General features: G+C 44.1%; 1 protein-coding gene across 2 annotated transcripts; it reads left to right on the plus strand.

Moving 5' to 3' along the window:
• Positions 1 to 13: 13 nt before the first annotated feature.
• GTF2H4 (general transcription factor IIH subunit 4) lies at positions 14 to 18,149 on the plus strand. Of its 2 annotated transcripts, none has more exons than XM_054977446.1 (14): positions 14 to 83; positions 5,481 to 5,617; positions 6,341 to 6,445; positions 7,460 to 7,591; positions 7,877 to 7,973; positions 8,877 to 8,965; positions 9,988 to 10,099; positions 10,189 to 10,257; positions 12,761 to 12,844; positions 13,087 to 13,219; positions 14,482 to 14,612; positions 14,858 to 14,905; positions 16,280 to 16,358; positions 16,966 to 18,149. In XM_054977446.1, exons 2-14 carry the CDS (start codon positions 5,487 to 5,489, stop codon positions 17,136 to 17,138), a joined length of 1,383 nt encoding a protein of 460 aa, XP_054833421.1. In that variant the 5' UTR covers positions 14 to 83; positions 5,481 to 5,486; the 3' UTR covers positions 17,139 to 18,149. The 2 variants fall into 2 exon arrangements, with proteins under 2 accessions (XP_054833421.1, XP_054833423.1); XM_054977448.1 differs by having other exon boundaries at positions 9,991 to 10,099.
• Positions 18,150 to 27,223: the final 9,074 nt, after the last annotated feature.

Below are 27,223 nucleotides of genomic sequence, written 5' to 3' on the forward strand. Positions count from 1 at the left end.
ACGGGAGCTCGAACGACATCGGAAGGGGAGGAAAGGCTCAGAGCGGAGCCATGAGGACATGAAGATCGGAAAATGCAAAGCCGGTGAGTTGCTGGGGAGGCGGGGGGCAGAGGCAGAATGAGACTTCTTTGCGCAGCAGCGGACGAAGAAACGGGGTGGTGCAAAAACCGAGAGGATCCCGGGCTAGGCTTGACTGGGGGACTTGGGGAATCGGCTGTGCAGGCAGGCAGCGAGTCCTCTGAATTTGCCATCGGAGGTTTTTGGAGGGGAAGCTTCTAGGAGCGAAGGGTGCAAAAATGCAAAGCATTTCGTGCGTTTAAAAGTGCATACGCTGCTGTCGTATGCATACCTAAAGGGGAGGAAGGTTTGTTGAGCTCGATCGTGGAAACAGGCATCGGCTGTACGTCTAATGACTTGGATAGCGCAGGATATTCCTGTCTCATCAGATCTCAGAAGTTAAGCAAGGTTGGCTCTGGTTAGAATTTGGATAGGAGACTACCAAGGAATTCCAGGGTCACTGTGCAGAGGCAGGCAATGGAAAACCGCCTCTGAACATCTCTTCCATTGAAAACCCTTCGGGCGTCGTCCTAAATCTGCTGAGATTTGACGGCATGTTACAACCTGCTCTATGTCTAATAAAGGGAACAGAGGAGAGGGGGAAACGTCAGAAACGTCTGGACTGAGCTCTGGAAACATCCTAGCTTGTTTTTGAATCAGAGCTGAAGGTTACAACGTTCAGTAGGCAGGATCCAGACATACAACAGAAAGAGATGACTGTGGGGGGAAAAAAGAGATGACTGTGGGCCAAGTTACAAGTGACGAATGACACAGGTTGGACACTTGTCAGCTTCCCTCAAGTTTTGATGGGAAATGTAGGCGTCCTGGTCTTGTAGCTTGGCTCTCCGACTGCTGTCCAATGGACTTTTCAACTGTCACTTGTCCATCATTCTGCCAAGCTGCCTACATTTCCCCTCAAAACTTGAGGGAAGCTGACAAGTGTCCAACCTGTGTCATTCGTCACTTGTAGTTTGGCCCTGTGTCACTGGAGACTGTGAGTGGGGGCTGCGCTTTTGAATGCTCCTGTCAGTGGAAAATATCCTGCATGCAGTTAGCTAGCACATCTGAAAATGATTCAGTGTAGACTTCTCCTTGCTGTGCTAGTTTTCCACTTGCATGGAGGTTTGTACCAGGAGAATTTGGAAAATATGATCTGGCACCTGCAGAATCAAGTGGTGTAATCCATTCTAAGGACTCTTTCATCTCATTCTGTTGAATGTATAAATGTGGTCTTGGCAGTGCTAGTAGGTCCATGTAATAGGCTTGGGTAGGATTCTTAATAAACCTACTAAAGATGGCTTTCTCGGTGTCCTACTTCTCCAATTCCATGGCTTCTGTGTAGGGCCAGTTGACACATTTAAAATGCTCTGTACTTGAAGCTTGTATGTTAAAAGTAACTAAAACGTTCTCCATACACAGATGATGCTACAGTCAGTGACCGACACAAAGACAGACCAGACGCATTTTGGCCCTCAGGCCTTCCTCAGTGGCCAGTTGTACAATATTCGTGGTAAACAAACACACCCACACATTTAGATACCATAACTGTAACTGCAGATTGATGAAACACTCAAAGACATTGGAATCCAAGCCTCAGAATACTATATCCAGTGAAGATCATTGTGTGAGTGCAGTCCACAGCCTGCTGCAACAATTTGAATTCTACCACACAATTCAAAAGACAAGAGCATCGGGAGCATTTTTATATTGGTTTCAGGATGTGTGGGTGTGTTTGTTTACCATAAATATTGTACAACTGGCCACGGAAGAAGGCCTGAGGGCCGAAACATGTCTGGTCTGTCTTTGTGTCGGTCATTGGACTGTAACATCATCTGTGTATGGAGAACGTTTTAGTTACTTTCATCATATGCATGTAGCCTGTAATTTAGGCATTATCTTTTAAACTTGTTTTTAACTACAACATTGTGTACACTCATAAATACCTACTTTGAATATTTTTATTTTAGTTTGTAATTTGGCCCCTTGTATTTGCCCCAGCCTCGATTGGGTTGAGTCTGTGGGGACTTCCCCCCACCCCCTTTTCTTTTTCATCTTTTTCAAAGGGGGTTCAACAGGCTCAAGGGGAGGTCCATCACTAGCAACTGGCCATGGTCATTAAAGGAAACCTCTGTAGACACCGGTGGCAAACCTCTGAGTACCAGTGTTGGAAATCAACATCAGGGGACGTGCTTGACCTCTATGCCCTCCTTGTTGGCCCCTCCAGGGCAACTGGTTGACCATTGTGTGAAGCAGGACGCTGGACTCAGTTGACCACTGGTCCAATCTTGCTGGGATCTTCTTTTGTTCTTAAGGATAGAGGTTGCTTTTGTGTATTGCACATTTGGAGACTTCTAATGCAGTACTGAATCTGGAAAGGGGAGATACCTATGTAGATGTGTGTGCTTGTACATGTGTAGACACCATCATTCAGCTACTCCCAACCATAAAATGTCCCAGAAAAAGACAGGTGCCTTTTCTACTAAGGCACTCCTCATGCGCATAATGGGAGGGCTGGATTGTAGGGAGGGGGTTTCAGATGCTTTGCTAACGAGTTAGGAACCATAGACTTCACCACTATATTGCCTTACATATTATCTGCTGCTTTAAATATGTACTCCTATGTACCACCAGTGCTCCATGTTGTCTAATGTTAGTCCTAGAATTGATTATGTTCTGCTTCAGTATTTTTTGGATTCCTGCTAATACTGTGTTTTTTAAACTTGTATCTATTTACCCTATGGCATTGTTTATGGAAATGTCCTTGATACTGTATTGAAATGTACTTGATACTGATCGTACTAATCTCATACTGTGTAATCTGCCTTGAGTCTCAGTGAGAAAGGCGGAATAAATAAATAAATAAATAAATAAATAAATAAATAAATAAATAAATAAATAAATAAATAAATAAATAAATAAATAAAGGTGGGCAGGCAGGGGCAGGTAGCTGTATAGATAGCACTCTAGAACCAGTTCAGTGTAGTGGTTAAGAATGGCAGGACTCTAATCTGGAGAACCGGGTTTGATTCCCCACTCCTCTGCTTGAAGCCCGCTGGGTGACCTTGGGTCAGAGCAGAACCACAAGTGACAAAAGGCACAGATTGGACACTTGTCTGCTTCCCTCAAGTTTTGGCGGGAAATGTAGGCAGCTTGGCAGAATGTTGGACAAGTGACAGTTGAAAGTCCATTGAACAGCAGTCAGAGAGCCAAGCTGCGAGAATAGGATGCCTACATTTCCCATCGAAACTTGAGGGAAGCTGACAAGTGTCCAATCTGTGCCTTTTGTCACTTGTGGTTCTGCTCTCAGTCACAGATTCTTGGAGCTCTCTCAGCCCCACACATTTCACAGGGTGATTGTTGTGAATATAATAACAACATACTTTGTAAACCTCTCTGAGTAGGCATTAAGTTGTCCTGAAGGGAAGTATATAAGTCAAATGTTGTTGTTATTATTGTTATTGTAATGATCATATTTTTATCCCACCCTTTCATCCCACCCTTTCTCCATGAGGTTCAAAGGTATGTTTCTTCCTCTCTTCCCTGGGAGAGGTTAGACTGAGAGATAATGGTTGGCCCAAAGGCTGAAATCCTAAACACACTTTCTAGGAAGTGAGCCCCATTGAACTCAACAACACTTACTTCTGAGTAAACATGCTTTGGATTGCACTCCAAAGTCACCCACTGTGAACTTCATGGCTGAATGGGGGCCTCCTAGACTGATCCTTTAACTGCTGTTCATGTTGGCTGACACTACATCACACAGTCCATTTATTTGCTGGCAACATCTTCAATATCTACCCCATCCTTGCTGAATTTTTAAATCCCTCCCTTCCCCCAAACTACCATCCAATGCAGACTGCCCCCCCACCCCCATGAGTAAATCTTGCAGGCCTGACTTTACAGTCACCAAATTATGTTTTTCTGGAAGGCAGAAACAGGCTGCAGAAGACAGACTGCAGTTTCAGGTTGTATCACGTAATATTTCTGAACATACTGTACATCTCTTAGAGCTACTTAGGCCCGGCTTCACTTTTGTACCTCAAGAGGTATCCTGGCTGGTGGTTTCATCATACAGCTAATGTGCAGTCACTACAGGGCATCTAAATGTCTTTCACTTTTTGGGGGGGGGGGGAATCTGCTAATAGTCATGTTTGGGATTCATAAGGCAAGGGGAGTCCTGGATAATGTTGAAGCAGATAGGATTGTGCACATTGTTTTAATTTCTCCACCAAGTGCCTCTTTGACTGATGTAATGATTTGCATTGCGAAGTTGGCACCATCAGATGTTGGTAAACTTAGTAATGTCAGCATCCTGTAAGTTTTGCTACACTGATGCAACTAGGGGTGTGCACACAAAAAAAACCTCCTGGGAAATCCAGATCTGGTTTTCATGGATCCCCCCAAAAATCAGGATTCCTGAAATCCAAGAAAGATTATCTAATCTGGGCAAGACAGATCAGAGAATCCTGGATTTATGTGGCTATTATTCCCTATGGGGAAAACTATCTGGAGGCTATCCAGGGGGTTGGCGGTGGCATTTTTGAAGCAAACTCCACCAAATTTGGAGGGAACCTACTCCTGACTGTCCTCTAATGACAACCGTAGTTTCAGGAAGATTTGACCTTGAGGTTCAATTTTATGGGCCCCTGAAGAAAGTGCCTCCAGCCACTCTCTGTTGTTTCCTACAGGGTAATCATATCCAAGCAGGCTCTCAAGCAGACACACACAGGGGCAAGGCTGACAGTGGCCAAGGGCACACTCCCAAATGCTAGAAGAAGTCCAACAACCAAACTGAAGCAAGGGAATAGATGGAATCCCCCCAGAACCAAAGTGAAGCAAGGGAACCAACCAGAGAATCACGTCAAAGCAGCAAATTCCACCCAAACCCTACTGATGCAAGGGGCTCTGTTGCAACTTACCCCAACTGAACCCAGTGGCCCTCACGGAAGCTAGGCAAACAGTAAAGCTCCTGTGCAGATTAGCCACTCACTCCCCCTTTCTCTCTCATTTCCTCATCTTAGAAAAATGCAAGATAAGCCCAGGAAGGAGCCAGTCTCAGGCTGAAGCAGTGTTTCCTAGATGAAGCCAGATTTACCTGGATTTCTCTGAGGGGTTGGATCCAGCTTCCCTGGTTTATCCAGGGTTCTCTGATTTGATTCAGGAAAGCCAGAAATAGCTGGATCAGCAAAAATCCAGGGTTTTTCCTGAATGCTGGACCGGGTTGCACACCCAAAATACACCATCTCTACTTATCATGTTGCATTGGTGCCGGGACCCTGGCACTTGGCCTTATTCACTGTCCTTTGCATAACAGGTCTGGATCAGATGTATCTTAGTGTGTTGGTGATTGTGGTTGGCCATTACATGCTGCAAAGAACAAGGTTCAGAATCCCTTATCCATAACTAACTTCTTTGACCTGTAGAGTGTTATGGACTCCGTGATGAAGCTTCAGAGGGTACAGCTGAAATGCAAGAATCTTCACGAATTCCTGCGGGGTCTTAGCCCGGGCATCCTAGACAGACTGTACAATCATCCTGCCACCTGCCTAGCAGTCTTCCGGTGAGTAAGAATCCCCATTGTTCTGTGTATGGAAATGCTGTTCCCTCACAACCTGCCCGGGAGTAATAACTAAAAAACCCAGATTGCAGATTGCAAGATCTGAATAACTATATAACGCAGGGCCATAGGTCTCGGGCATGCTAATGGCGTACTTGTAGGTATAAACAAGACATTTGAGCGTCAGGTTTATTGTTCAGTTCGGGGGGTTGTGCACTCTGCTTTCACATTTAAGTTGGGCCACAGTATTTGATTGCATCTGTTCAAAGAACAAGAAAATGTATCCCTCTGTTTAAATTGAATAGCCCTGGTTGTTTAAAACAGGCTGGTTGTTAAAATGGGCTGTTTCCTGAGTTAATACATTTACTATGTTCACAAGTTTAAAAATAAAAATAAAAACATGTTTGTGAAAGCTGCATTGCTTTCTAAAGTATGTGCACATGTGTATTTTGAAATAATTTATTTTAGATCTTGTCCCAAGTCCCCTCCTACCCTCACACCAAATACCTGCTGCACTGTATTTTCTTTGGTAGTTTTATTAGTATATCTAACTGGTGACTCTGGTGCAATAAATAGAATAGCATTTATGTCTTTACGGAAAGGGAACTTTTGGGGTGTAGTGATGTCATTGAACCAACATGGTGGCTTTCAGGCAGGATATATTTGGCAAAAATATTTAGGAGCCCCTGGCATTAAAATATTTAAGATACTGTTCTTTGTTTCTAGCGAGCTGCCAGGACTGGCTAAGAACTATGTCATGCGAATGCTCTTCCTGGAGCAGCCCCTCCCGCAAGCAGCTGTGGCTTCATGGGTAAAGAAGGAATACGTCAGGTAGGTTCTGTTGCGGGACAGTGTATTAAAGCCACCTCCAGTTTCCATTCAGATGAAAATAGTAGGCTGAATACATTAAAATACATTTTAAGGGGGTACACGCAGGAACGCAGTTCTGGCAGTTCCTCAAATAGGTCACGTCAGGTGGCCCCGCCCACCTGACTCTCGGCCATTGGGGCCCATTTCAGCCTAGATTGGGGCCAAAACAGCCCAGATCAGGCCTCTGACGGGTGGTGGATCACTCTTTCGCTCAGCAGTGGCCTGATCCTGACCATTTTGATCCCCTTTTCAACCATTTTCAGCCCCCTTTTGCCATTTTGGGCCCAATTCCAGCCCTGAATGGCAAGGATTGGGTCCAAAACAGCCAGGATAGGTGATGTCAGGGGGTGTGGCATATGCAAATCAGTTATTCTAATGACACACTTCTGGTGATGTCAAGGGATATGGCATATTCTAATGAGTTATGCTAATGAGTTCCTCTAGCTCTTTTTCTACAGAATGACCCCTGCCTAATCCTGTTGAATGATGTCTGTTGAAAGACTGACAAACTAAGAAAGGGTTCTGGAAATTCTCCAGCTTAAGCTTTTCTGCATTTCATGAGGAAGGGAGTTCCAGGGTTGTGGAGTACCTGCTTATAAAAAGTGCTGTACTGGTTCATGCCAGTGGTCTATCTAGTCCAGCATTCTTTTTCACACAGAGGTTAACCAGTTTATTTTTATTTACAAATTTTTTATCCCACCTTTCTGCCCAGTCAGGGCCACCAAGGCAGCTGACAATTGAAAGCAGGCCATTATAACACACAGCATAAAACCACACAGTAGTGGAAGGAGACGGAGTTCTACAATGTTGGCACCATAACCAAGAAGACCCTCTGCTGTGTTGCCAGTTGCCTAACCTCTCAGAAGGCCTGGAGGACCAACAAATAGGGAATAGAGGCCAACAAATAGAAAATATAGGCCAAGAAAGTCTTCCTTTACCTGTGTTCTCACGTCCCACAATTATCTCATCCTTCAGGGAGCAGGACGAAAGCTCAGATGTCTTGTTGGGGCTGCGGCTCTGGCACACGCAGTTGCTCCCAGGTGGTCTCCAAGGGATCATCTTGAACCCCATCTTCAAGGAGAACTTGCGCATTGCTTTGCTGGGAGGGTAAGTAAGAACCCTGGAGATACTTGTGTCTTGAGAATCAAGGAAGAAGGTTGTGATTTTGAAGAGAAGGCTGTGAGAGGCAAGATCTCATTTCAGCGCATGAGGAACAAGTCACCCATGCTTATGTAATGGATATTCCTTGTCTTCTCTTCTCTTAAATGCAATCCCCTACCCCCAACCCATCTCTTTCACGGTGCTCTTTAATTGTGGATAACACATTACATTGGCAACTGCATGAATGTGTTTAAAATAGACCGTGTCTTGCTTCTTATCCTGTCTCTACAGAGGCAAGGCCTGGTCTGATGACACCAGCCAACTGGGCCCAGACAAGCACGCCCGAGATGTCCCATCTCTCGACAAGTATGCTGAGGAGAGGTGGGAGGTGAGCGTCTTTTGTCTTTGTGTTCTGGCTGGTAAGGAATTGGGCTGAAGTGCGCTGAGATTGGAGTGTCTTGCCTCTGAAGTAAATCCTTGCGAACTGCCCTTTACTCTTGTGCCTCACCAAGGATTCACCAATTCAGGGCCTCTCCTTCATGTACTGAGAGATGAGTCAGGAAATGGGTGAGCCTTCATGGGTTTTTTTTTCTTTCCTTGGCACTTGGTGGGTTGAGCAAGGGCCTGGGGACTAGTAGTGAAGCACATGATTTGCATGCAGAAGGACCCAGATTCAATCCCCAGCTTCTCTAGCTTAAAAACATGTAGGTAGCAGGTGCTGGGGTCTGAGACCTTAAAGGATCACTGCCAGAGATAGTCCTAAACACCAGTGGTTTGATTCAGTATGTTAATAACAACAGTTGCATATGTTTGCTGCATAGCCGTATCTTTTACTTTGAGTCTCCCCAGTGTGAAATGCTGTCCCACAAACCTCCTGGGAACATTTCAAATAGCTTTGTGCTTACCAGCCCTTGGATTTGGAGGTCTCTGCTTTTTTCTCAGTTGTCTTAGTGGCTAATTTCGATGGGCATTTATATAGCCTTAAATCTACAGCCAGTGCTAACTCAGAAGCCCGTCCCAGATTGCATGCTCGGGATCCTTCATTTGGCCCAGTCCTAACTGTGCTTTTGGAGACTGCATCCTTTCTACCATCCAAATGAGCCATGAGGTGGTAGATTTATTGTGGCCGCTCGCTACGAGCGTGCCTACAGCTAATGTGAAAGGAAGCCACTATGCAGGGTTTTTTCTTTATGTACTGATGATAAATGGACCAGCTCAAAAGCATCAGTGCAAATCTCACAGCCCAAGAGGTCTCACCCTTCTTCCTTTTTCTCCGTTATGTTTCCTTTAGGTCATCTTGCACTTTATGGTGGGCTCCCCAAGTGCGGCAGTGAGCCAGGACTTAGCCCAGCTGCTCATTGAAGCTGGGCTGATGAAGAGGTCAGTGGCAGGGAAGAGAGCAGAAGACCCAGCTGAACAGACAATTTTAAGAGAGTTAGGGCTACGAGACTGGGAATGAAAAGGAGATGGGGCTGTATTCTGGCCTCCTGTGAAGTAGCAGGGAATGGCATTTAGTCATTCAGCCATAGGGCCTCTTCATGTACCCTTAGAGAATAGCAGGTTTAATCCAGCCCCATGCCTTAGGAATAAAAAATTGGGTCCTGCCACTGGTCCTGGTAAGGCTCCAACATTGCAATCCTAAGCAGAGTTACTCCAGTGTAAGCCCATTGAGGTCAGTGAGCTTAGAGTAGAGTAACTCTTCTTATGATTGTACTGCAAGTCAGGGAGCAGTTTAAAGTGCCCCCTCCTCCTCTTGGCAGCTTTAAAATGTACTCAGGCCCTCAGAGGAGCAGTAAAAACTGAAGAGACCAGAGTATGGACTCCTCTTTACACAGAAGGCAGTATCCTCTGTTCCAGAACTGAAAACTGGAATGCTGTTTGCTCCATTCTTTCCCATGATGCCTCTGTCCACCACAGAGAGACCTGTTCCCTATAGAAACAACTGCTTTCCATCTTGAAAAGGAGAATGCAGGGATATCCTCACTTAGTAAGAGCTTCCTTGTGTGGAGAAAAAGGTACTTCTGTACACAGAGTGTATGTGTGAAAGAGAACTGTACAAAAGTAGGACAGCCTCCTGCATCTCCCCTCCCACCAAAGGCCCCTCCCACAGTTTTATAACAACAACAACATTCGATTTATATACTGCCCTTCAGGACAACTTAATGCCCACTCAGAGCAGTTTACAAAGTATGTCATTATTATCCCCACAATAATAATCACGCTGAGAGGTGGGTGGAGCTGAGAGAGCTCCAGAGAGCTGTGACTAGCCCAAGGTCACCCAGCTGGCTTCAAGCGGAGGAGTAGGGAATCAAACCCAGCTCTCCAGATTAGAGTCCCGCGCTCTTAACCACTACACCAAACTGGCTCTCCTTTGACTTCTGTGCCTTTCTCCTCCTCTTCAGCAGTGAGCCCGGAGAACCGCCATGCATCACGTCTTCTGGCTTCCAGTTCCTGTTGCTGGACACCTCATCTCAGCTCTGGTACTTCATGCTGCAATATCTCCAGTCAGCTGAGGTGACTGCCCACCACCTCAGCCCCAGCCGCTCTGTGTGTCCCCAGTTGTGTTTTTAACCCCCTGCCTTTCTCTGCATTGCTTCTTACAGACCCGGGGCATGGATCTGGTAGAGATCCTTTCCTTCCTCTTTCAGCTCAGCTTCTCCACGCTCGGCAAGGTGAGGAAGGGCAAGGGGTTTTGTTCTGTTCCAATCCACAGAGTAGGGCACTTAAACGAGGTTTGGAGAGAGGGATAAATTCCATAATTATGCACTACGAGTACAAAACTAGGATTTTTTTTTTACTGACACTACTGTCAGTTAAATCTCCTTTCGTCGTTCTCCCTACACTGCTTCTAATTTACCAAATATATTTCATGTCCCTGCCCTTTTTTGTTAACTAAAAACTCCTAGGGGAAGGCAGCAAGGTATAGCCCGATCTCAGAAGCCAAGCAGGGTCAGCCCTGATCAATACTTGGATGGGAGACCTCCAGGAAAGACGGGTTGCTCTGCAGAGGAATGCAATGGCAAACCACCTCTGCTCCTCACTTGCCTTGAAAGCCCCTCGATGGGGTCACCATAAGTTGGTTGCAACTTGATGGCACTCACATTCATACTCACATACACGGAGCTCTGTATACATATACATAATAATAACAACAACAAGTCAATGTCATTATTATCCCCACAAACAGACACCCAGTGAGGTAGGTGGTGCTGAGAGAGCTGTGAGAAGCTGTGACTGATCCAAGGTCACCCAGCTGGCTTCAAGCGGAGGAATAGGGAATCAAACCCAGTTCTCCAGATTACAGTCCTACCACTTAACCACTACACCAAACAAGTCCAAGTCTTTCGTCATAGAAAAGACGATCCAGCTCTTTAGTCATTTCAGTTGCCCTCTTCAACATTTTATTTCCCAGTTCTACAATATTCTGTTTAAGATGGGGTGATAGGTACTGTACATGGTATTCCAAGTATGGCTGCACCAAAAATTGATATGGTTTATATCTTTACTTCCTTTATACCCCACCTTTCTCCTCAATGGGGACCAAAAGCAGCTCACATCCTCCTCTCCTCCATTTATCCTCACAACAACCCTGTGATGTAGGTTAGGCTGAGAGAGTGTGATTGGAACCAACATTGAACTGTGAGATTCTGTGGTAGAGCAAAGATTCGAACCTGCAGTCTCCTTGAGCCTAGTATGACACTCTTCTGTGAAACTCAAAGGAATGGGTTAGATCCAGCGATCCTCTTGCTCAAGCTTGCCGGTCTTCCCTGCATCCCCCTCCCCACAGCAGCCCCTTCCAATACTGGGAAAATTGATTCCCAGGACCACAAGACCCACATGGAGTAGCAGCTTCACAGGTCAGCAGACTGCAGTGAGAGACAAAATCACTTCTCTTCCATGGTCATAGATCCAGAGGAGTTAGCCATGTTAGTCTGTTGCTGCATAAAAGTTAAAGAGTCCAGCAGTACCTTTAAGACTAACAAATTTTATTGTAGCATAAGCTTTGTGCATCTGACGAAGAAAGCTGTGGTTCTTGAAAGCTTATGCTACAATAACATTTGTTAGTCTTAAAGGTGCTAGTGGACTCTTTACTATTTCTCTTCCATGAGCACAGCTGCACAGCTGATGATTTGTGGGATCCAACCCTATGTATATAATGTTTCCATGTGGTCTCCCATTCAGAAACTGGACAGTCCCAGAACTAGTTGCTGTAGTGAGGTTGGTTCTCCATGTCGTTCAGTCTTCAACGTAAATCCATTTGCACCTTTCACACTGCAGAGACAGTGCTCTGTTGCAGGGCTCATTCTTCTTGCGCTAGGTACTTTGCAGCTCATTGAGAGACACTGGTGTAGCAGAAGTGCCTAGCACCAGAAGAAGCAGGCTTCCTGGTGGAGGGCATCCTCTACAAAACCCAGAGAGAAGTGTGTGGAGGAAAGCTATGGGATATTCAAGACTGGTGCTAGCTGATAAACACACCGAACACAGTGGACACGGTTTACCATGGTATGCTGCCTTAACGGGGCTTAAGATCCCAACATGTAGTGAAATTATGGCTCAACAGAGTGAGCTAAGCCCTGCCTCCAGCGGTTATGTTTTGGCTGTCACCATGGAACTACTTGCCAGCACAGAGCTCCGTGTGTAATGCCCAGACCACATTCTTCAACCATGATTTAGGCAGCCCTTAGCAATGGTTAAAAAAAAGAAACCATGTTATTTCTGCACAAGGCTGTTGTGTGCTTATTCAGACATGCCCATTTCTTGACACATGCAGTACCATGTGATGGCTTGGATATGTGCAGAGTGTTCACCACAGACAGAATTTTGTATGTTCACATGTGGCTGTAAATGCATGTAAATCCTGCACATACATGCATACTTCTGTTTGTAAGCAAGAGCCAATGTGTGGTCACTTTACATATGAGACGAGGGATAAGCACCTGGACAAATGGCGTGATCAGCTGTACATGCATTGAATGTAGCATGAGAATTACTCAGAGCACATACGAAGAAAAATCATGTACGCTGTACACAGCTGATATGTGCATTCATTGTAAATTATGAACAGGGCTAGGGTGCTTTTCAGTCAAGCCATTCATTCAATCTGTTGCCAGTTACTGCATGTTGATTAATTCCAGTGATAGGCCTGTGAACTAGCCCTGTTTTTTTCTCTTCCAGGATTATTCCGTGGAAGGGATGAGTGACTCTCTGCTGAATTTCCTTCAGCATCTTCGGGAATTCGGCCTGGTCTTTCAGAGGAAGGTAATGCATTGAAAGGCTTAAGAGATGGACCTGTGGTTTGGGGGGAAGCAAAGTTGGGGGCGGAGGAATATCCCAGAAGCTGCAGGCTGGGGAACGGAAGATGTTAGCAGCAGCTGGGAGACGATGGTTCTTGTGACTGGGAATCTTAAGTGTGGATTGTGAATTATCAACAGTTATAAATAGAGGGGGGCCTCAAACCTACCAGAGTCTTAATACTGTTTTCCTTTCTTCTTCTGTTGCAGAGGAAATCCAGGCGTTACTACCCCACCCGCCTGGCCATCAACCTTTCCTCTGGCATCTCAGGCACCACAGTGGACACCCACAACCAGGGCTTCATTGTTGTGGAGACTAACTACAGGATCTATGCATACACAGGTCAGAGGTCAAAGCACAGTGCGCTGCTGCTATGCTGGTTTGCTTACTTCACTGGGACCATGCAGCCTTATCTTCTCCTTGTTCATTATCTTTAAGTCCTGGTTGGCTTGCTGGCCTGCCTGCCTGCCTGCCTGTGTAAATCCCAGATAATACACATGGTATTCTGGCACCTAAGTTGAAATGAAAGTAAAATGGATCAAGAACCCTGGATTACTTAATTTATTTATTTGCTTAGAAAATGTATATGTCACCTCTCCAGACCTGCTCAAAGAGGCTGTCAGTTAAAAACGATAAAACAAAAGCAAGCAAGACAATAAAACCAAGACAATAAAAATAACAATTATACAAGTCAGGTCAATAAAATTATACAGAGTCTCTTTCTCTTTCTTGTGCATTCTCTGTTGTGGTCTGCCTGATGAGGTTAGAAAAGCTCCCATTCTCTTGGCCTTCCACAAACAATGAGTGATTCTGCACACATTGGATAATGCACTTCCAATCCTCTTTATAGATCATTTGGAACGGATTTTTTTGTATGCAGAACAAAAAATCCACTTCAAATGATTGATAAAGTGCATTGAAAGTGCATTATCCAACATGTGTGGAATCAGCCTATGCAAAACTGAATTATTTGGGATGGCCTTACAGTTAATAAGGCAGCGCTGTAATGAAATGCTTCAGAAAGATGCTTGGTAAAAGGATAGGGACTGTGGACTATACTACTGCATACTGTCTGTTGCAGTAAGTATGCTCCTACTATGTAATTTCTGCATCGTTTAACATGTCATGTTTAAATGCTTCTTGTTTTAGCTTTGGATCAAATTTCAGCTTCTTTTCAGATTTCTGCAATCCAAACTCTCCTGCATTGTTTATTGGTTGTCCCATCCTTTGATCATATTGCCTTACGCTGTGTAATCTGCCTTAAGTTTCAGGGAGAAAAGTGGAGTATAAATAACATGATTAAAAACAAATAATTATAGGCTCTTCATTTATTCAGGCTCTCTGGGATGTAGCTGACAACCTATTTTCAATTCCAGGGCTCATTTGATCTGATTCAAGAAGGGTGTTTTTGAGCATGTTGAGAGTATTTTAACATTACAACATGCAAGCACCACCATCCCCAGTCTGGGATGAGGAAGATCTCTTTCTGCTTAAAAAGTTCCCTTTCCAGAGAGGCTTCAGCTTGCATACTTACTATTTTAGAAAGAAAAACATGACCTTTGTTTCTTTCTGCTTCTTCCCCCTGTCTCTCTACCTGCTTCCAGACTCTGAGTTGCAGATCGCCCTCATTGCTCTCTTCTCAGAAATGCTGTATCGTTTCCCCAATTTGGTGGTGGCTCAAGTCACCCGGGAGAGCGTGCAGCAGGCCATCGCAAACGGCATCACAGCAGATCAGGTGAGAATCCCTGAGAGGCAATCAAAACCGTTGCTGGTTTCCCCTAGGGCAAGCCACTTCGAAAGGGGGTGAAGGGTTGCAGTTTGTTTGGAGGGCTCTTTAGTTTCCTCTGTTGCGAGATTCCAAGTAAATATGTCCCAGCATGGACGCAACCTTCACTGGCAACAGGGATCATGTAATTATGACAGTCGAAATGTGTGAAGGTCAGCCTTTGATTAATTCACAGGCTTCTGTGTTTTCTACAGATCATTCACTTCCTGCGTACTAGAGCCCACTCCGTGATGCTGAAACAGGTGGGGAAAGAAGCAGGGCTGGAAAACAGCATTTCTGAGTCACTTTAGAAGGATGCCCTACTGATTATATTTGTTCATTATGTGCATTTTATCCCATTTTCTTTTTTAATTTATTTTGTTAAAATGTTCATTTCTCCCATCTTTCCCTTGTGGCTAAAAGGGGCTTACAGTTCCAAAAATTAAAATCATACAAAATGTAGAAAAACTTTCTTTACTCCCCTCTTCTGTGCCTGCAGTTTAAACTCTGTTAAAAGCCCGTTACAGCACCTTCTAAAGACAATGCAACCCTCCCCCCTCAGGGAGTCCCTTCCACAAGACGGGGGCCACTGGGGAGAAAGAACAGGATCTGTGGATGACAAGTCTACATGCTAGATGGCAGCTGTCAGAAGACTGTAGTTGGCATACAGGGAACTCCAAAACGGCTTGCATACGATTTCCCTGGGAGTGGGGAGGGAATGTCTCCCATCCAGACATTGACCAGACCCATACCTGTCATCTGTCCTCCAAATTTATCCTGGGTTACAGCTTATAAGTGTAGCCCCAAGTGTTACCTTTACTAAAAGTAATACTAATATTAAGATACGGCAGTGTGGAACGGGGTGGGTTAAGTAACATATTCTTGGCTCAAGCCCCCAGTCTAAACTGATCAAAAAGAACAATTCAACCCAAATTGTAACGCTTGAGCCAGAAAAGGTTGCCTTCCCATGCTGTAATCTCTGGCAGAGAAGGTAGCAGCAAGGTTCAGGGTAGGAAAAAGCAACTATGTTATCCTTACTAAGCAAACTTCAACAGCTTTCCAAGGGAAATCGTTTCTTCTATCCCCGTTCCTCAGACATTTCCTCTTTTAAGGAAAAGTAGAAGCATACACCTGCCCAAAGCAGAGTTTTTAAAACTCATCTGCATCCCTAATGTTCTGAGATCTCAGTCTTCACCCCAAATCAGAACAGCTGAAAGTTTGCTTGTAACTGTTTTTATTTCAATGTTCTCTGATTTTTGTAATCCAATTTTACTGCATTGTTTGTGAATTATACCGGTTCTTTTGCATTGTCTTCTAATTCTGTAATCCGTAAGCCCCCTCCCTCTGATCAGTAATGCTGCTTTCTAAATGTCACTGATCACAAGGAGGGAGAGTCAACACGGCCACTTCTTCTGTGTAGTCACACCCGGCACACCACCAAGTAATTGTGCAGGGCTGTTGTCTGTACTGGGCTTTAATATTGGGAAGGGAGAATTATTGTGGGATTCTGGGTAAGGGGGGGACAGGCAAATGCTAAGAAAAGACTTAGCTGCTGCAGCAATGAGAAAAACTAATCTTTTTCTGCACCTTGGCAAATAGCTTCTTTGCCACATGTCCATAATTTCTTCTCCCAACAGACCCCCGTGCTGCCCCCCACCATCACAGATCAGATCCGCCTGTGGGAACTGGAACGAGACCGGCTGCGGTTCTCCGAGGGTGAGTATGCACAGAAGAAAGAGGCTATTAGAAAGGAAGAGGAGAATGTGATGGCAAGAGGGAGTGGGTGGATTTTGTCTCCCTCAGGCAGACTTTTGTGCTTTAACAATTTTCCCTACACATACCTCTCCAAGACAGTCACTGATCTTCCTTTCCACTTCTATGCCTTTTTCTTCATGAACCCATCTGGGGCTTATGTTGTATGGGTTAAACCCTGCTGTATGTGATGCCCTCATCACTGAAGGTAAGGCTGCCTGCGAAAAGGACCAGGACTGTAGCTCTGAGGCTTTGGAATCCCTTCGGGCTTGGAGCTGCTGTGATCTTACAGGTTGTCAAAGAGGATATCAAATCTACCTCTGCTGGAAGATCTGTGGCTGCCAACTGATTGTTGTTCCCCCGTTCTAGCTGCAGCATTTGATTTTATTATATTTTATATTAAATTATTTCATTGTTGTTTTGTTGGAAGCCACTTTGAGCTTTGATGGCTGATCAGTGTTTTAAAAAAGGCAATAATAATCTGTTTTGCACATCCTCCCATCCTTCTCTCCCTCTTCACATCCCTTTGTGGATCCAATGACCTTTACACTGTTTTTCTGATCCCTCTTAGGTGTTCTCTACAACCAGTTTCTGTCCCAAGTGGATTTTGAGCTACTGCGTGACCATGCCAGGGAACTCGGGGTGCTTGTTTTCGAAAACCCAGCCAGACGTCTCATGGTGGTGACCCCCGCTGGCCACTCGGACGTCAAACGGTTCTGGAAGCGGCAGAAACACAGTTCCTGAGGGCAGTGACTAGACTCAGAACTTCTTTCTTCTCTCCCTTGATACTACATAGTAGTAGAGTGGGGTGTCATAACTTTGGTTGAATAAACCATAGGAGAATATCCGCCAGATTGTTTTGAGAAGATGGCATAACAGAGTTTGTCTGACTCCTGATCAGCCAAGAAGAGGAGAACTGTTAGAGGAAGGAAAAACTTCATCACCTGTCAACATTCTTCCTGTGTGCCTAAAATGTTCAGATAGTGTGTAGGCATTGTCCCCTACTCCTTACAGAACGTACAGCAGGGTGTGTGCATGTGTGTGGGAGAGAAATAGGAAGGTTACCTTAAAACATGAAAGAATGAACTTCCCGGGTTCTGTGTATGTTTTGGACACCATATGCTGTGGAACTAGGTGCAAGAAGCACTGTTATTTTCTTACCAGTTTTTAATCAGTAACAAGGTCTGCATAACCCACCCACCCCCAGCTCCAGAGAGATGACTCCTTTTAGTGTGTGATGTAAGATTCAAGGGCCGACCTGGTTCTGCCTTGTTTCTTGTGTGAGAATGTGCATGAGAGAATGACTATAACGTCACATGAAACTTTGCAAATTTAGTAAGGGGGAAAATATCTGTTGATTTTGTGCCTGTTAGGCAACTTGTACAGAGAAAGTTCTTACTACTCTTATATCCTTCTCATACCTGTATGTAGAGGGCAAATCTCCCCTGGTGCATAAGCACAGTTGGAATCAACAGCCAAGGCTTACTAACAGGACTACAGGTTGACTGCACCAACCTTCTCAGCCTGTTTCCCAGGCTCCCAGTCCAGAGATGGTGAGTGCTCAAGCACTGCCCCCTCTTGCTCTCCTCTCTTAAGCTACAGAAAAGTGAAGCGCTGCAATGAAGCACACTGTCCTCCCTTCCTGAGAAGACAGAGGAGCTAGTGGTGTAAACAAGGATAGTTATTTTTTAGCCCCTTAGCTAAGATGGAGCTGAAAGAGACTGATGCCACTTCCATGGCAATCAATTTGCAGCCTGGGACTCCATTAAGTTTGGGACAGAATCTAAACAGAGCCTGAATTGTAAATAGACTTTTTTCATATTTGTTTTACTAAAACAAAAGTCTGAAATAAATGATGCATCTGAAAGTTGTTTGTAAATTGAGATCTCTCTTTTTCTGTGGTCTGGAAAGAGGGAGGGGTAGTTCTGTTTCTTTACAGTGTCAATGGCCATAAGAGAGCCCAGAGTGTTGCAAGAGCTACCCTGTGCCTCAAACTCAGGACTGGGCATGGAGTGTGGTGTAGTTGGATAAAGTATTGAACTAACTGGGGAGACCTGTGTTTGCCTCCTTGTTAAGCCACAAAACTCGCAAAGTGACATCATTTCTCAGCCCAGCCTACCTCACAGGGTTGTTGTGATGATAAAATGTGCAAGAGGACCATGTACACTGCCCCAAGTTCCTTGCAGGAAGAGTGGGATAAAATTGTGACAAAGATCAGAGGTGTGCCCTTTGACAGCAGAAATAAGGTGTGAGACAATCAAAACCAACAAATCAGGTGTGTGTAGAGGGGAATGGCTAGTGGAAGCATAGTTAAAGTGCCAGATAGGGTTTGGTTTAAAGAATTAATTTCATAACTCCATCTTACTCTGTGTCAAAATTCCTCATGCAGAGGAGGAAATTCGAAGAGCATTTCTTTGAAGAAAGGAAAATCATAAGCCCATTTGTGCCAAGTTCTTTATGAGATGGTTTGGCTGAAAGCCAGGTCTGAAGGCAACAGATACTGAACTATTACATGGAACATTATCTTCTCGATTTACTTTGTAATTTCTTTTTTATATAATCCAAGAACAATCCTCAAAACTAAAAGAAACACAAACAACTAACCAACATACAGAAATAACACCACATACAAATACTATAAAGACATACCAGGAATTTGTCTAATGGCCTTCTCATTCTGGCAAAGATAATGATGTGCTATGCTTGACCTTGGAGTAGATGTCTCAAGTTTGATATTTGGACTACATTGCCCAGTATTGTATGAAAAGTTTGCCTTCTCTGTGAAATAAACTGCTGCACTGAGCTTGCAGCCATCTTTCCTACAAGAAAAATCAAATACATGTTTAACAAAACACTCATAAGTGGAGAGTATTTTGGGACAGAAGAGTGCTCAAATGTTACTGGAGTTGTTGAGGTAGCAGAATCTCTTGACTAGCCGTGAAAGGACCCTAGTGTGAGAGAGAAAAAATTAAGGATAACCATCCTTTGTACTTTTAAATTTAAATATAGAAAATACAGCCTTTTTTCCAAGGACCTGCCAGAGGTTTTGAAACCCTGAGAATGGAAACTTGTTCCTATGAAAGCAGCACTTTCCTGAGCCTATAGGTATAACTTTTTTTCTCTTGTACCTCCTGGGTATGTCAGGGGAGCAGGTGCTCTTTCTCCCTTTCATCATTCTTCAAAGAGCTTCAGCTTTTAACCAATTAACGTACAGACTTTCAGAAACATTTATATAAAATGCAATTTGTTTAACAATTTCTATTATTTGAAAAAGATCTCCTTTACTATGAAACCTGGCTTCACCCACCCCCCACAAACAAGTCTAAATTCATACAACTCTCCCTCACAGATAGTAAGAATAGTCCCAACTTTCCAGATTTCTTAACAAAAAATAGTATATAACTGTACATATGGAAAATAAAGGGTTATTTTTAGCCCTCTCTGCTTATTTATGGACCTCACTTTAAAAATAGCAAATAGGAACAGGAGGCCTCCATGGGTGCAAACAAAAGTAGAACAGATGAATAACATAACATCCTTGAAAAATAATAGAAACCTTGCACTTTATATTATAAATATTACAAAGAGATTGATTGTTCACAGTGATTGATAGCCCACAGGGGACTGTGGTCCCATTCTACTTTTATTTATGGACATCGGTAAGCTGTTCAGGGCCTAACCATCCCCACTGAGACTGTGAGCCGAAGAAAAGATTCTCCTCAGCTGTCTTATCACCTCTGAACATAAACATTTTTGTTCAAATAGTTCTGTATCTGAAGAAGGTAGCTGTGACTCTCAAAAGCTTTCCACCCTGAAAATCTTACTGGTCTCTAAAGTGCCATGGGACTCAAATCCTGCTGTTCTACTGCAGATCAACATGGCTGAACTTTTGTCCAAATTAATTTATTTGAAATAATAACAGATCTGTAGTGATAAAAATCCTACAGATCTGTTAAGATGGCATTAACTTCTGTCAAGTCACAGTAAATGTTCATGCTAGCTTTTAAACACATAATAATAAGCATATTGAAAGTATTGACCGTAGAATTAAGGTAAAGTATACAAACAAGCATTTTTTTCCAGATATTCAAAGTGAAAGAACTGAGGTGCTGTATGTATTTTTCTGATGCTCATTGAGGTTACACAGACAGCTGGGGAAAGCACCTGTACACATATTGAAGTAAAAAAATACAAAATATCAAAGTGTCCTGCAAAAAAAACCAGGACAATTTCATGAAGGTAACGATTGCCTTCTATTGATAAGGCGAAGCATCTCTGGCCCTGAAAGGTCCCCAGCTATGAAACCTGAAGCCAGATATGAGGTATGGTTGTTGTGGGTTTTCCGGGCTGTATTGTCATGGTCTTGGCATTGTAGTTCCTGACGTTTCGCCAGCAGCTGTGGCTGGCATCTTCAGCTGCTGGCGAAACGTCAGGAACTACAATGCCAAGACCACGGCAATACAGCCCGGAAAACCCACAACAACCATCGTTCTCCGGCTGTGAAAGCCTTCGACAATACATAGATATGAGGTACTTTGAATGTTTCCAAGAAATAGAATAGTATAATGAATACTAATCGAAACTTTTTGTTTGTGGCTCACTTTGGGCAATTGGTTTCTTACCAATTAATTTTTTTATATTCATTATGTGTTGTAAGCTGCCTTGAGCCACCTTTTGGAGTAGGAAAAGGTGGAAGGTTAATGTTTTAAATAAATTATTTAAATATTAAATTTAAAGGACTAATTTAAAACAATGAACATTTCTCAGTTCTCTTTAACAGGAATCTTGTAAACAAGATATATGTGCTTGATTCTGGAGGCAGAGATTCAGTTCTTCATTCAGAGGAGACTTCAGCATACCGGAGGTTTACACCTGCTGCTGGTGTTGGAATGCAGGGAACAAAATGGAAGGCCACAGGGATCGTTTCAGTGATCCATCCACTAGGAGAGCTGCACTTGCCACAGACATTACTGGAGCTGCATAAAAAGTAGAGTTTTGCATCAAAAAAGTCATGTTTTGTGTAAGCAAACTGATGTATTTGCAACTGGTGTATAATATATAATCTCGTGTGTGAATGTATTATTCTGTTTCTGCTAGTCAGGCAAAGGGTTAGGCAGGGCACCGAACAGTCGACGTTCAATCAGGACACCCCATCCACTAGGTACACCTAGGCAATTGCCAAGGGAATTAAGGGTGTGAGGCACCAAAAAATTCTTGCCCAAAATGGCACCTCTGGCCTGCCAACCTTTGCCCCATTCTCATGACAGACCAACTAGCTTAGGTATCCAAAACCCTTTTGGTCCGTCCTGTATTTGAGACTGCTTTATATCAATTCAGATCAATGAGTGCTGCCATGTACCCAAGGTCCTACCCAAATGTGGAGTCTTCTACATCAAAGCATATGCTCAAGCACTGAACTAAGGTCCTGTCTTTGGTCTACTAGTACAGATACAACCTCTAAGCACAGAAAATCCTGCTCAGTTATTTTCTAGTTTGAGAGATGTTGTTGCCTGTGCATTTTCAACCTGGAAACTTGATTTACAAGTGAGAGATGGCATTCTCAGAATGCAACAAAATTTTATTGGGGAGGGGGCTGACTGCAGCACAGAATCTTGATAACGGGAGCAACAATCCCATCCAGAGCCAAGGGAGTGAAGCTGCAGTTTATCAGATGCTGCACAGAGAACCTCCTCCAAAGAACACTTACAGGCAAACATAACCTCGATTGTATTTTTAGAATAGAAGCACCTGTTGTGTAAGCCCTCCCACCCACCTGCCCCTCCAAACCCCTAGTTTTCCTGTTAGGGACATTTCATACTGCAAGGCTACTGGAGACCAAGGGCTGAGCTGGAGTCAGAAATCCAGCACTCTGCCTCATCTCTGTCCATATCAGCTGGCAAGGCAGACAATAACAGTTAAACCCCACAGCCAGAAGGCCAAAGTAAACAGCACCGGGGGAAACCAACCTCTCTTCCACCAACCATGAGCAGCACACAGCACAGGAGGAGAAGGGATGGAGACATCATAGGAGCTGCAGAGATGGCCTGGTTCCTTGTGCTCTGTTGATCTGGAATGAAATAAGACAGTTCTAAATCAACTCAGTTTCCAAAGGAAGCTGTCATTAAAATCTCTTGAGTATTCAGGACACAAGTTTTAAATACATTTACCTGATTCTTCCAAGCGAGTCATCAGCCATGGGAATTTAAGGTATCCTGGATTAAAAATGGGAATTCCAGAGAAATGCCCTCTACATTAGAATCCCACCTTGATATATTATTAATTGGGGTTTCAGGACAATACAAAAGGAGAACTACGGGAGGCCAGTCATTTCTCTCTTAAGCACAAAGCACTCCAGTGCCTGGACCCGGCTAGATGGTCACACCTAAAGGACAGTGACTGCAAAAGCCAAATAGCTCGGTCATTTTTCTTCCTCTTGACCAGGAAGACTGAGAATAACCCAGAAAGGGGATGGATTCTCAGGGGGACATTATAAATTCTCAGGACAGCAAGAAGAAACTCTCTTCTCTCTTGGCCTTCTTTTTGGATGGGTACAAGTCATGGAGCGTTAAACCTCTCCCTTGGGACTCTGTCTTGACCAATTGCAATAGGTTGTCTCCATGTTAGCTGAAGAAGTGAGCTGTGACTCATGAAAGCTCATACCCTACTACAAATGTTGGTAGTCTTATAGGTGCTACTGAACTCTTGCTCTTTTCTACTGCTACAGACTGACTAACACAGCTACCCATCTTGATCTATCTCCATGCTAGCCCGTATGAGCAAACTAGGACGCATAGCAACTAGGGCAGAGCATAAAGGGCTACTCAGTCACAGAGTGCTAGATATACAAATCTATCTGCCAGGAGATACTATCTCAGATTTGTTGGTGGCAGCAGTTACTACCCAAAGCAAAAGTTGAGGAAAGGGTTGTTTCACCGGGCAGAGACCTGGAACAGCAGTGGGGCTTTTCTGAACGCATGGAAATTGAGGACAGGGGGCTTGTGACGCCATTCCTTCACACGGTCTTATCAGCTGACCTGTATCTTCTTTTTAATGCTTAGCTTCACTACCCAGTCATGACCCATTTTTAATCATCACATATTTTAGTTATAAAAGTGGGCAATGGCCTTTCCTTTTATTTCAGGACAAATAGCAAAGACATTGACCCAGCTGCCACATTCAGGCGAGAGTCATCACTGTCCCTCTCCCTGCCTTAAACCCACACCTGTTCAGAACACAATGCACAAGACACTCGATTTAGAACAGGTGTGCTACTAAATGACACCGATTCCTGGAGTACCTCAGGGCAACCAGGACTCCTGAATTTGGCTCCCCGAATCAAAACTCTTTTCTCCCAATGTATTTCAAACAGATGCAGACAAGCTGTGCATACAGGCATGAATAGTATGAAATGCTCAAGCAGGATTTGTGGGTGTGTTGTACATTTACACATTCTCCATATTTTGTGATGTAATGGGGGAGGATCCTATCTTCACAGAGATATAGAGCAGACCGTATGAAGTTCTTTGTGCGTATAAATGAATTCGGAATAGATTCTCCTAGAAGCCTTTGCTAAGATTTGTTCCACAAACCAGAGAAGCAACTGCAGGTCAAACTGTCTGAATTAAAGGGGCATCTAGTTGACATCCGGCAACTAAGAGGGTATTGCAGAATTCTGAGCAAGAAATAGTTCTGACTCACCTGGCAACATGAAAATATAGAAATGAAATATGGGGCGTTCCTTATGTTTCACTTCATATTCTCCTTGCTGGTCTTCTTTCAAATGGCTGAGTTTGAGGTAACCCTCAGAAAGGAAACAGTTGTCTTTGAATTTGCTGCTGAGAAGATGTAGGACCCCATTACTGATTGATAAGATTGCAGTTTGGTTGCTGCTGGAGTCGCCTGTCCAGTACACATAGATCCACTTGTTAGGCATCCGAGGGAATCTTATCGTGGAATTCTCAGGAATGGAACAGTTGTATGTGAAGCAAGCCAAGGAATCTGCAACAAAGATGGGGAATGGTGGAATGAAGGGACAAAATACAAGAAGTTTACTTGGTCATATAGGAGGCCCCCCTTTGTGCACATATCAGTTAAGGTCTTCCCCCCAAAGTCCTTCTGTCACAGACTCCAGATCTGCATGGAAACAGATTAGAGAACATGCCTTCTTTGTGGTGGCTCCTGTACTTTCAAATGGACTGCCAGAACTAGTACAAGATTATCAGGGTAAAAGTAATATAAATAAGTTTAACTAAACTCACTACTGTCATTCTAAAAATCTTTCATATTGGAAGAGTTTTATTATTTATTATTTTTATAATGCCAATTTTAACTTTGTGTGTGGTATAGCGTGTATAAGTGTGTGTAATTTCCTTTTTTGGAGCTCTGTGGTTTTATGATCCATTGCTCATTTTAACCCAATTATATATGCCCCTTTGAACTGCAAAAAGATGGGGTATAACATTTTTATTAAACAGAACAGCCTAGCTTCCCACTTCCAACTGTTTTCAGTCAGAAGCCAACAGACAAGGTGTGGGCAACAACCATCCGCCACTGTTCTTCCCCCACAAAAGAAGTCAAGGTGGTTTAATTGCTAGAAAGTCAGAATGAGAAGACCAAGGTTCAACCCCAACTCAGCCATGAAGCTCATGAGATGGCCTTTTTTCAGCCCAGCTTATATATATATATCTCATTTGGAATTCCTTTGGGGGGAAAAGGTAAAGGTAGTCCCCTGTGCAAGCACAGAGTCATTATTGTCCCAGGGGGGAATGTCACATCATGATGGTTTTCTTAGCAGGCTTTTTACGGGGTGGTTTTCCATTGCCGGATACTAGAAATAATTCACAAGTGATATTGCAAGAACATTTTTATTTTATTCATTTATACTCTAACTTTATCCTTAATGAAAACTTAAAGCACCTTATATTGTTCTCCCCCCTACATGTTATCCTCACAACAACCGTGTAAGGTAGGCTAACCTGTATGTGACTGGCAAGTTTTTGTGGCAGAATAGAGATTCAAACCTGGGACTCCCAGTTCTTAGTCCAAAACTCTAACCACTACTCCACCCTGCCTCATAAATGTTCCAGGCCAGTTTAGAATGTTTGAGGAGTGGGTGGATTTTTTGGGCACTGTTTGCAGAGGATAGTCGCAATTAGCAGCAGAAGCAGAATTCAAGGGAGGTGGGAACCCATCACTATTTATTGGACTTTAGCAGAATATGTCCTAGGCCTTGCGCTGAAGCTCCTCCAGCCCCCATGAACACCAGGGGCCACCACTGCTGGGCTCTCTTCAGATCAGCAGCCCTGATGGCCACATTGGCTGCATTAAGCAATCAGGGAGGAATGGGAGGCAAAAACTAGGCTGGAAAGGGCCCTGGCCCACTGACATGGTGGGAGAATGAAGATAAGTAGGATTTTGCAGGGCTGGGGCCACTCCTTTGTGGCAGCGGTGGTTCTTTCTCCACTGGTGCTTCTGAAGCAGTAGCTGCTTGTGCCAACTGCTTCCATGGCTTGGGCTACCCACTTCACAGGTCTACAAAGCCGGAGAGGAGAGAAAGTGAGAGCCTGGACATTCTTCTAGAATGCTTTCAGCCCTTCTGACACTGGCGGGGGGGGGGGGAGTGTCTGAAAACTTTCTAGCAATTGTCAAAGCTTGGGCCTTGCCTCTGATGGTTCAGGTTCTGCCTCCATACTAATTCGAAGAGGATTCTTCTACCTGGGGTTTCATTGGCATTCCTTTGCACTTCCTTAGCCTTGCATCAAAAGCAAATAATTCCAAGGCCAAAATGCCTTTGAATGGCTGTCAGATTCTATATGTTGCATCACCATTCAGTTCTGACATTTCTTCAAAAAAAAGAAAAGAAAGCATTTGCTCTTTCTTACATCATCCCACATCTGAGACCAAAGCAACATGCTGAGCCTAGGTGTGAGAACAAATCAGGTGTGCCACATGCTCAGACTGGCTACCTCCAGCAAAGGGTCTGACTTTGGAATGACTGGCACCCCTGCTTCTGGTGCCACAGCGTAGAGATTGCCTCAATCCGCCTTACCTTGCTGCCATTTCTGGCAGTCCTCTAAATCCAGGTCTGCCATTGCAGGCATCCAGAAAGATAGCAAGAAAAACAGGGAAATATTCCAGAAATGTTGTTCTAAATGCATAGCAGCAAAAGAGACAGGAGGGAATCTGTAGGAAGCAAAAGAAAACAATGATTCACATTAGGAATTCATACACACACCATATAGACCTTAGCTTTACCCTAAGAGTGCTCCCATGAGATCAGCCTGTCCTCTTCAAAAATCTCTGCTCTGCAGCTATCCAGACAGGGAAGGAATCTGTGAAGCACTGGCTGGCCTAATTCTAACACAGAAACTAAGGTGCTGGAGAGCCAGGCGTGAGCACAGAGCTAGCCGCTGGAAGGGCTGCTCAGCTGACTGCAAGGGCCTCAACAGGCTTGGGCTAGCAATGGTGCAATGTGGGAGGACCCTGCAGAGCAACTGCTGCAGGCTGTTTGATGCCCCTAGGGTAGGGAAACCTCCCTGACAAACCTGCCCCGGAGAAATTCACACCATTAAAGCTGTTATGAATTGGCAGTGATTCTTGCATGTTGTCATGTTACGATGTCATGACTGATCAATTTCTGCCAACAGCTGGTTTTCCTTCAAGAGCTTCCCTCCTTACTTTTCACATTATCTCTTGGCATCAGGATCCAAAGATCAGTATCCAGAGAACACGTGATACTCCTTGTCTAAAGAGTACATTGCTGTCCCATGGCAATACCACTCTACAGCTCTGTGGCCTTAACTAAAACATACCACAGCAAGAGTTGTTGG

The sequence above is a fragment of the Eublepharis macularius genome, chromosome 4 (genome assembly GCF_028583425.1).
Source record: "Eublepharis macularius isolate TG4126 chromosome 4, MPM_Emac_v1.0, whole genome shotgun sequence".
NCBI lineage: Eukaryota > Metazoa > Chordata > Lepidosauria > Squamata > Eublepharidae > Eublepharis > Eublepharis macularius.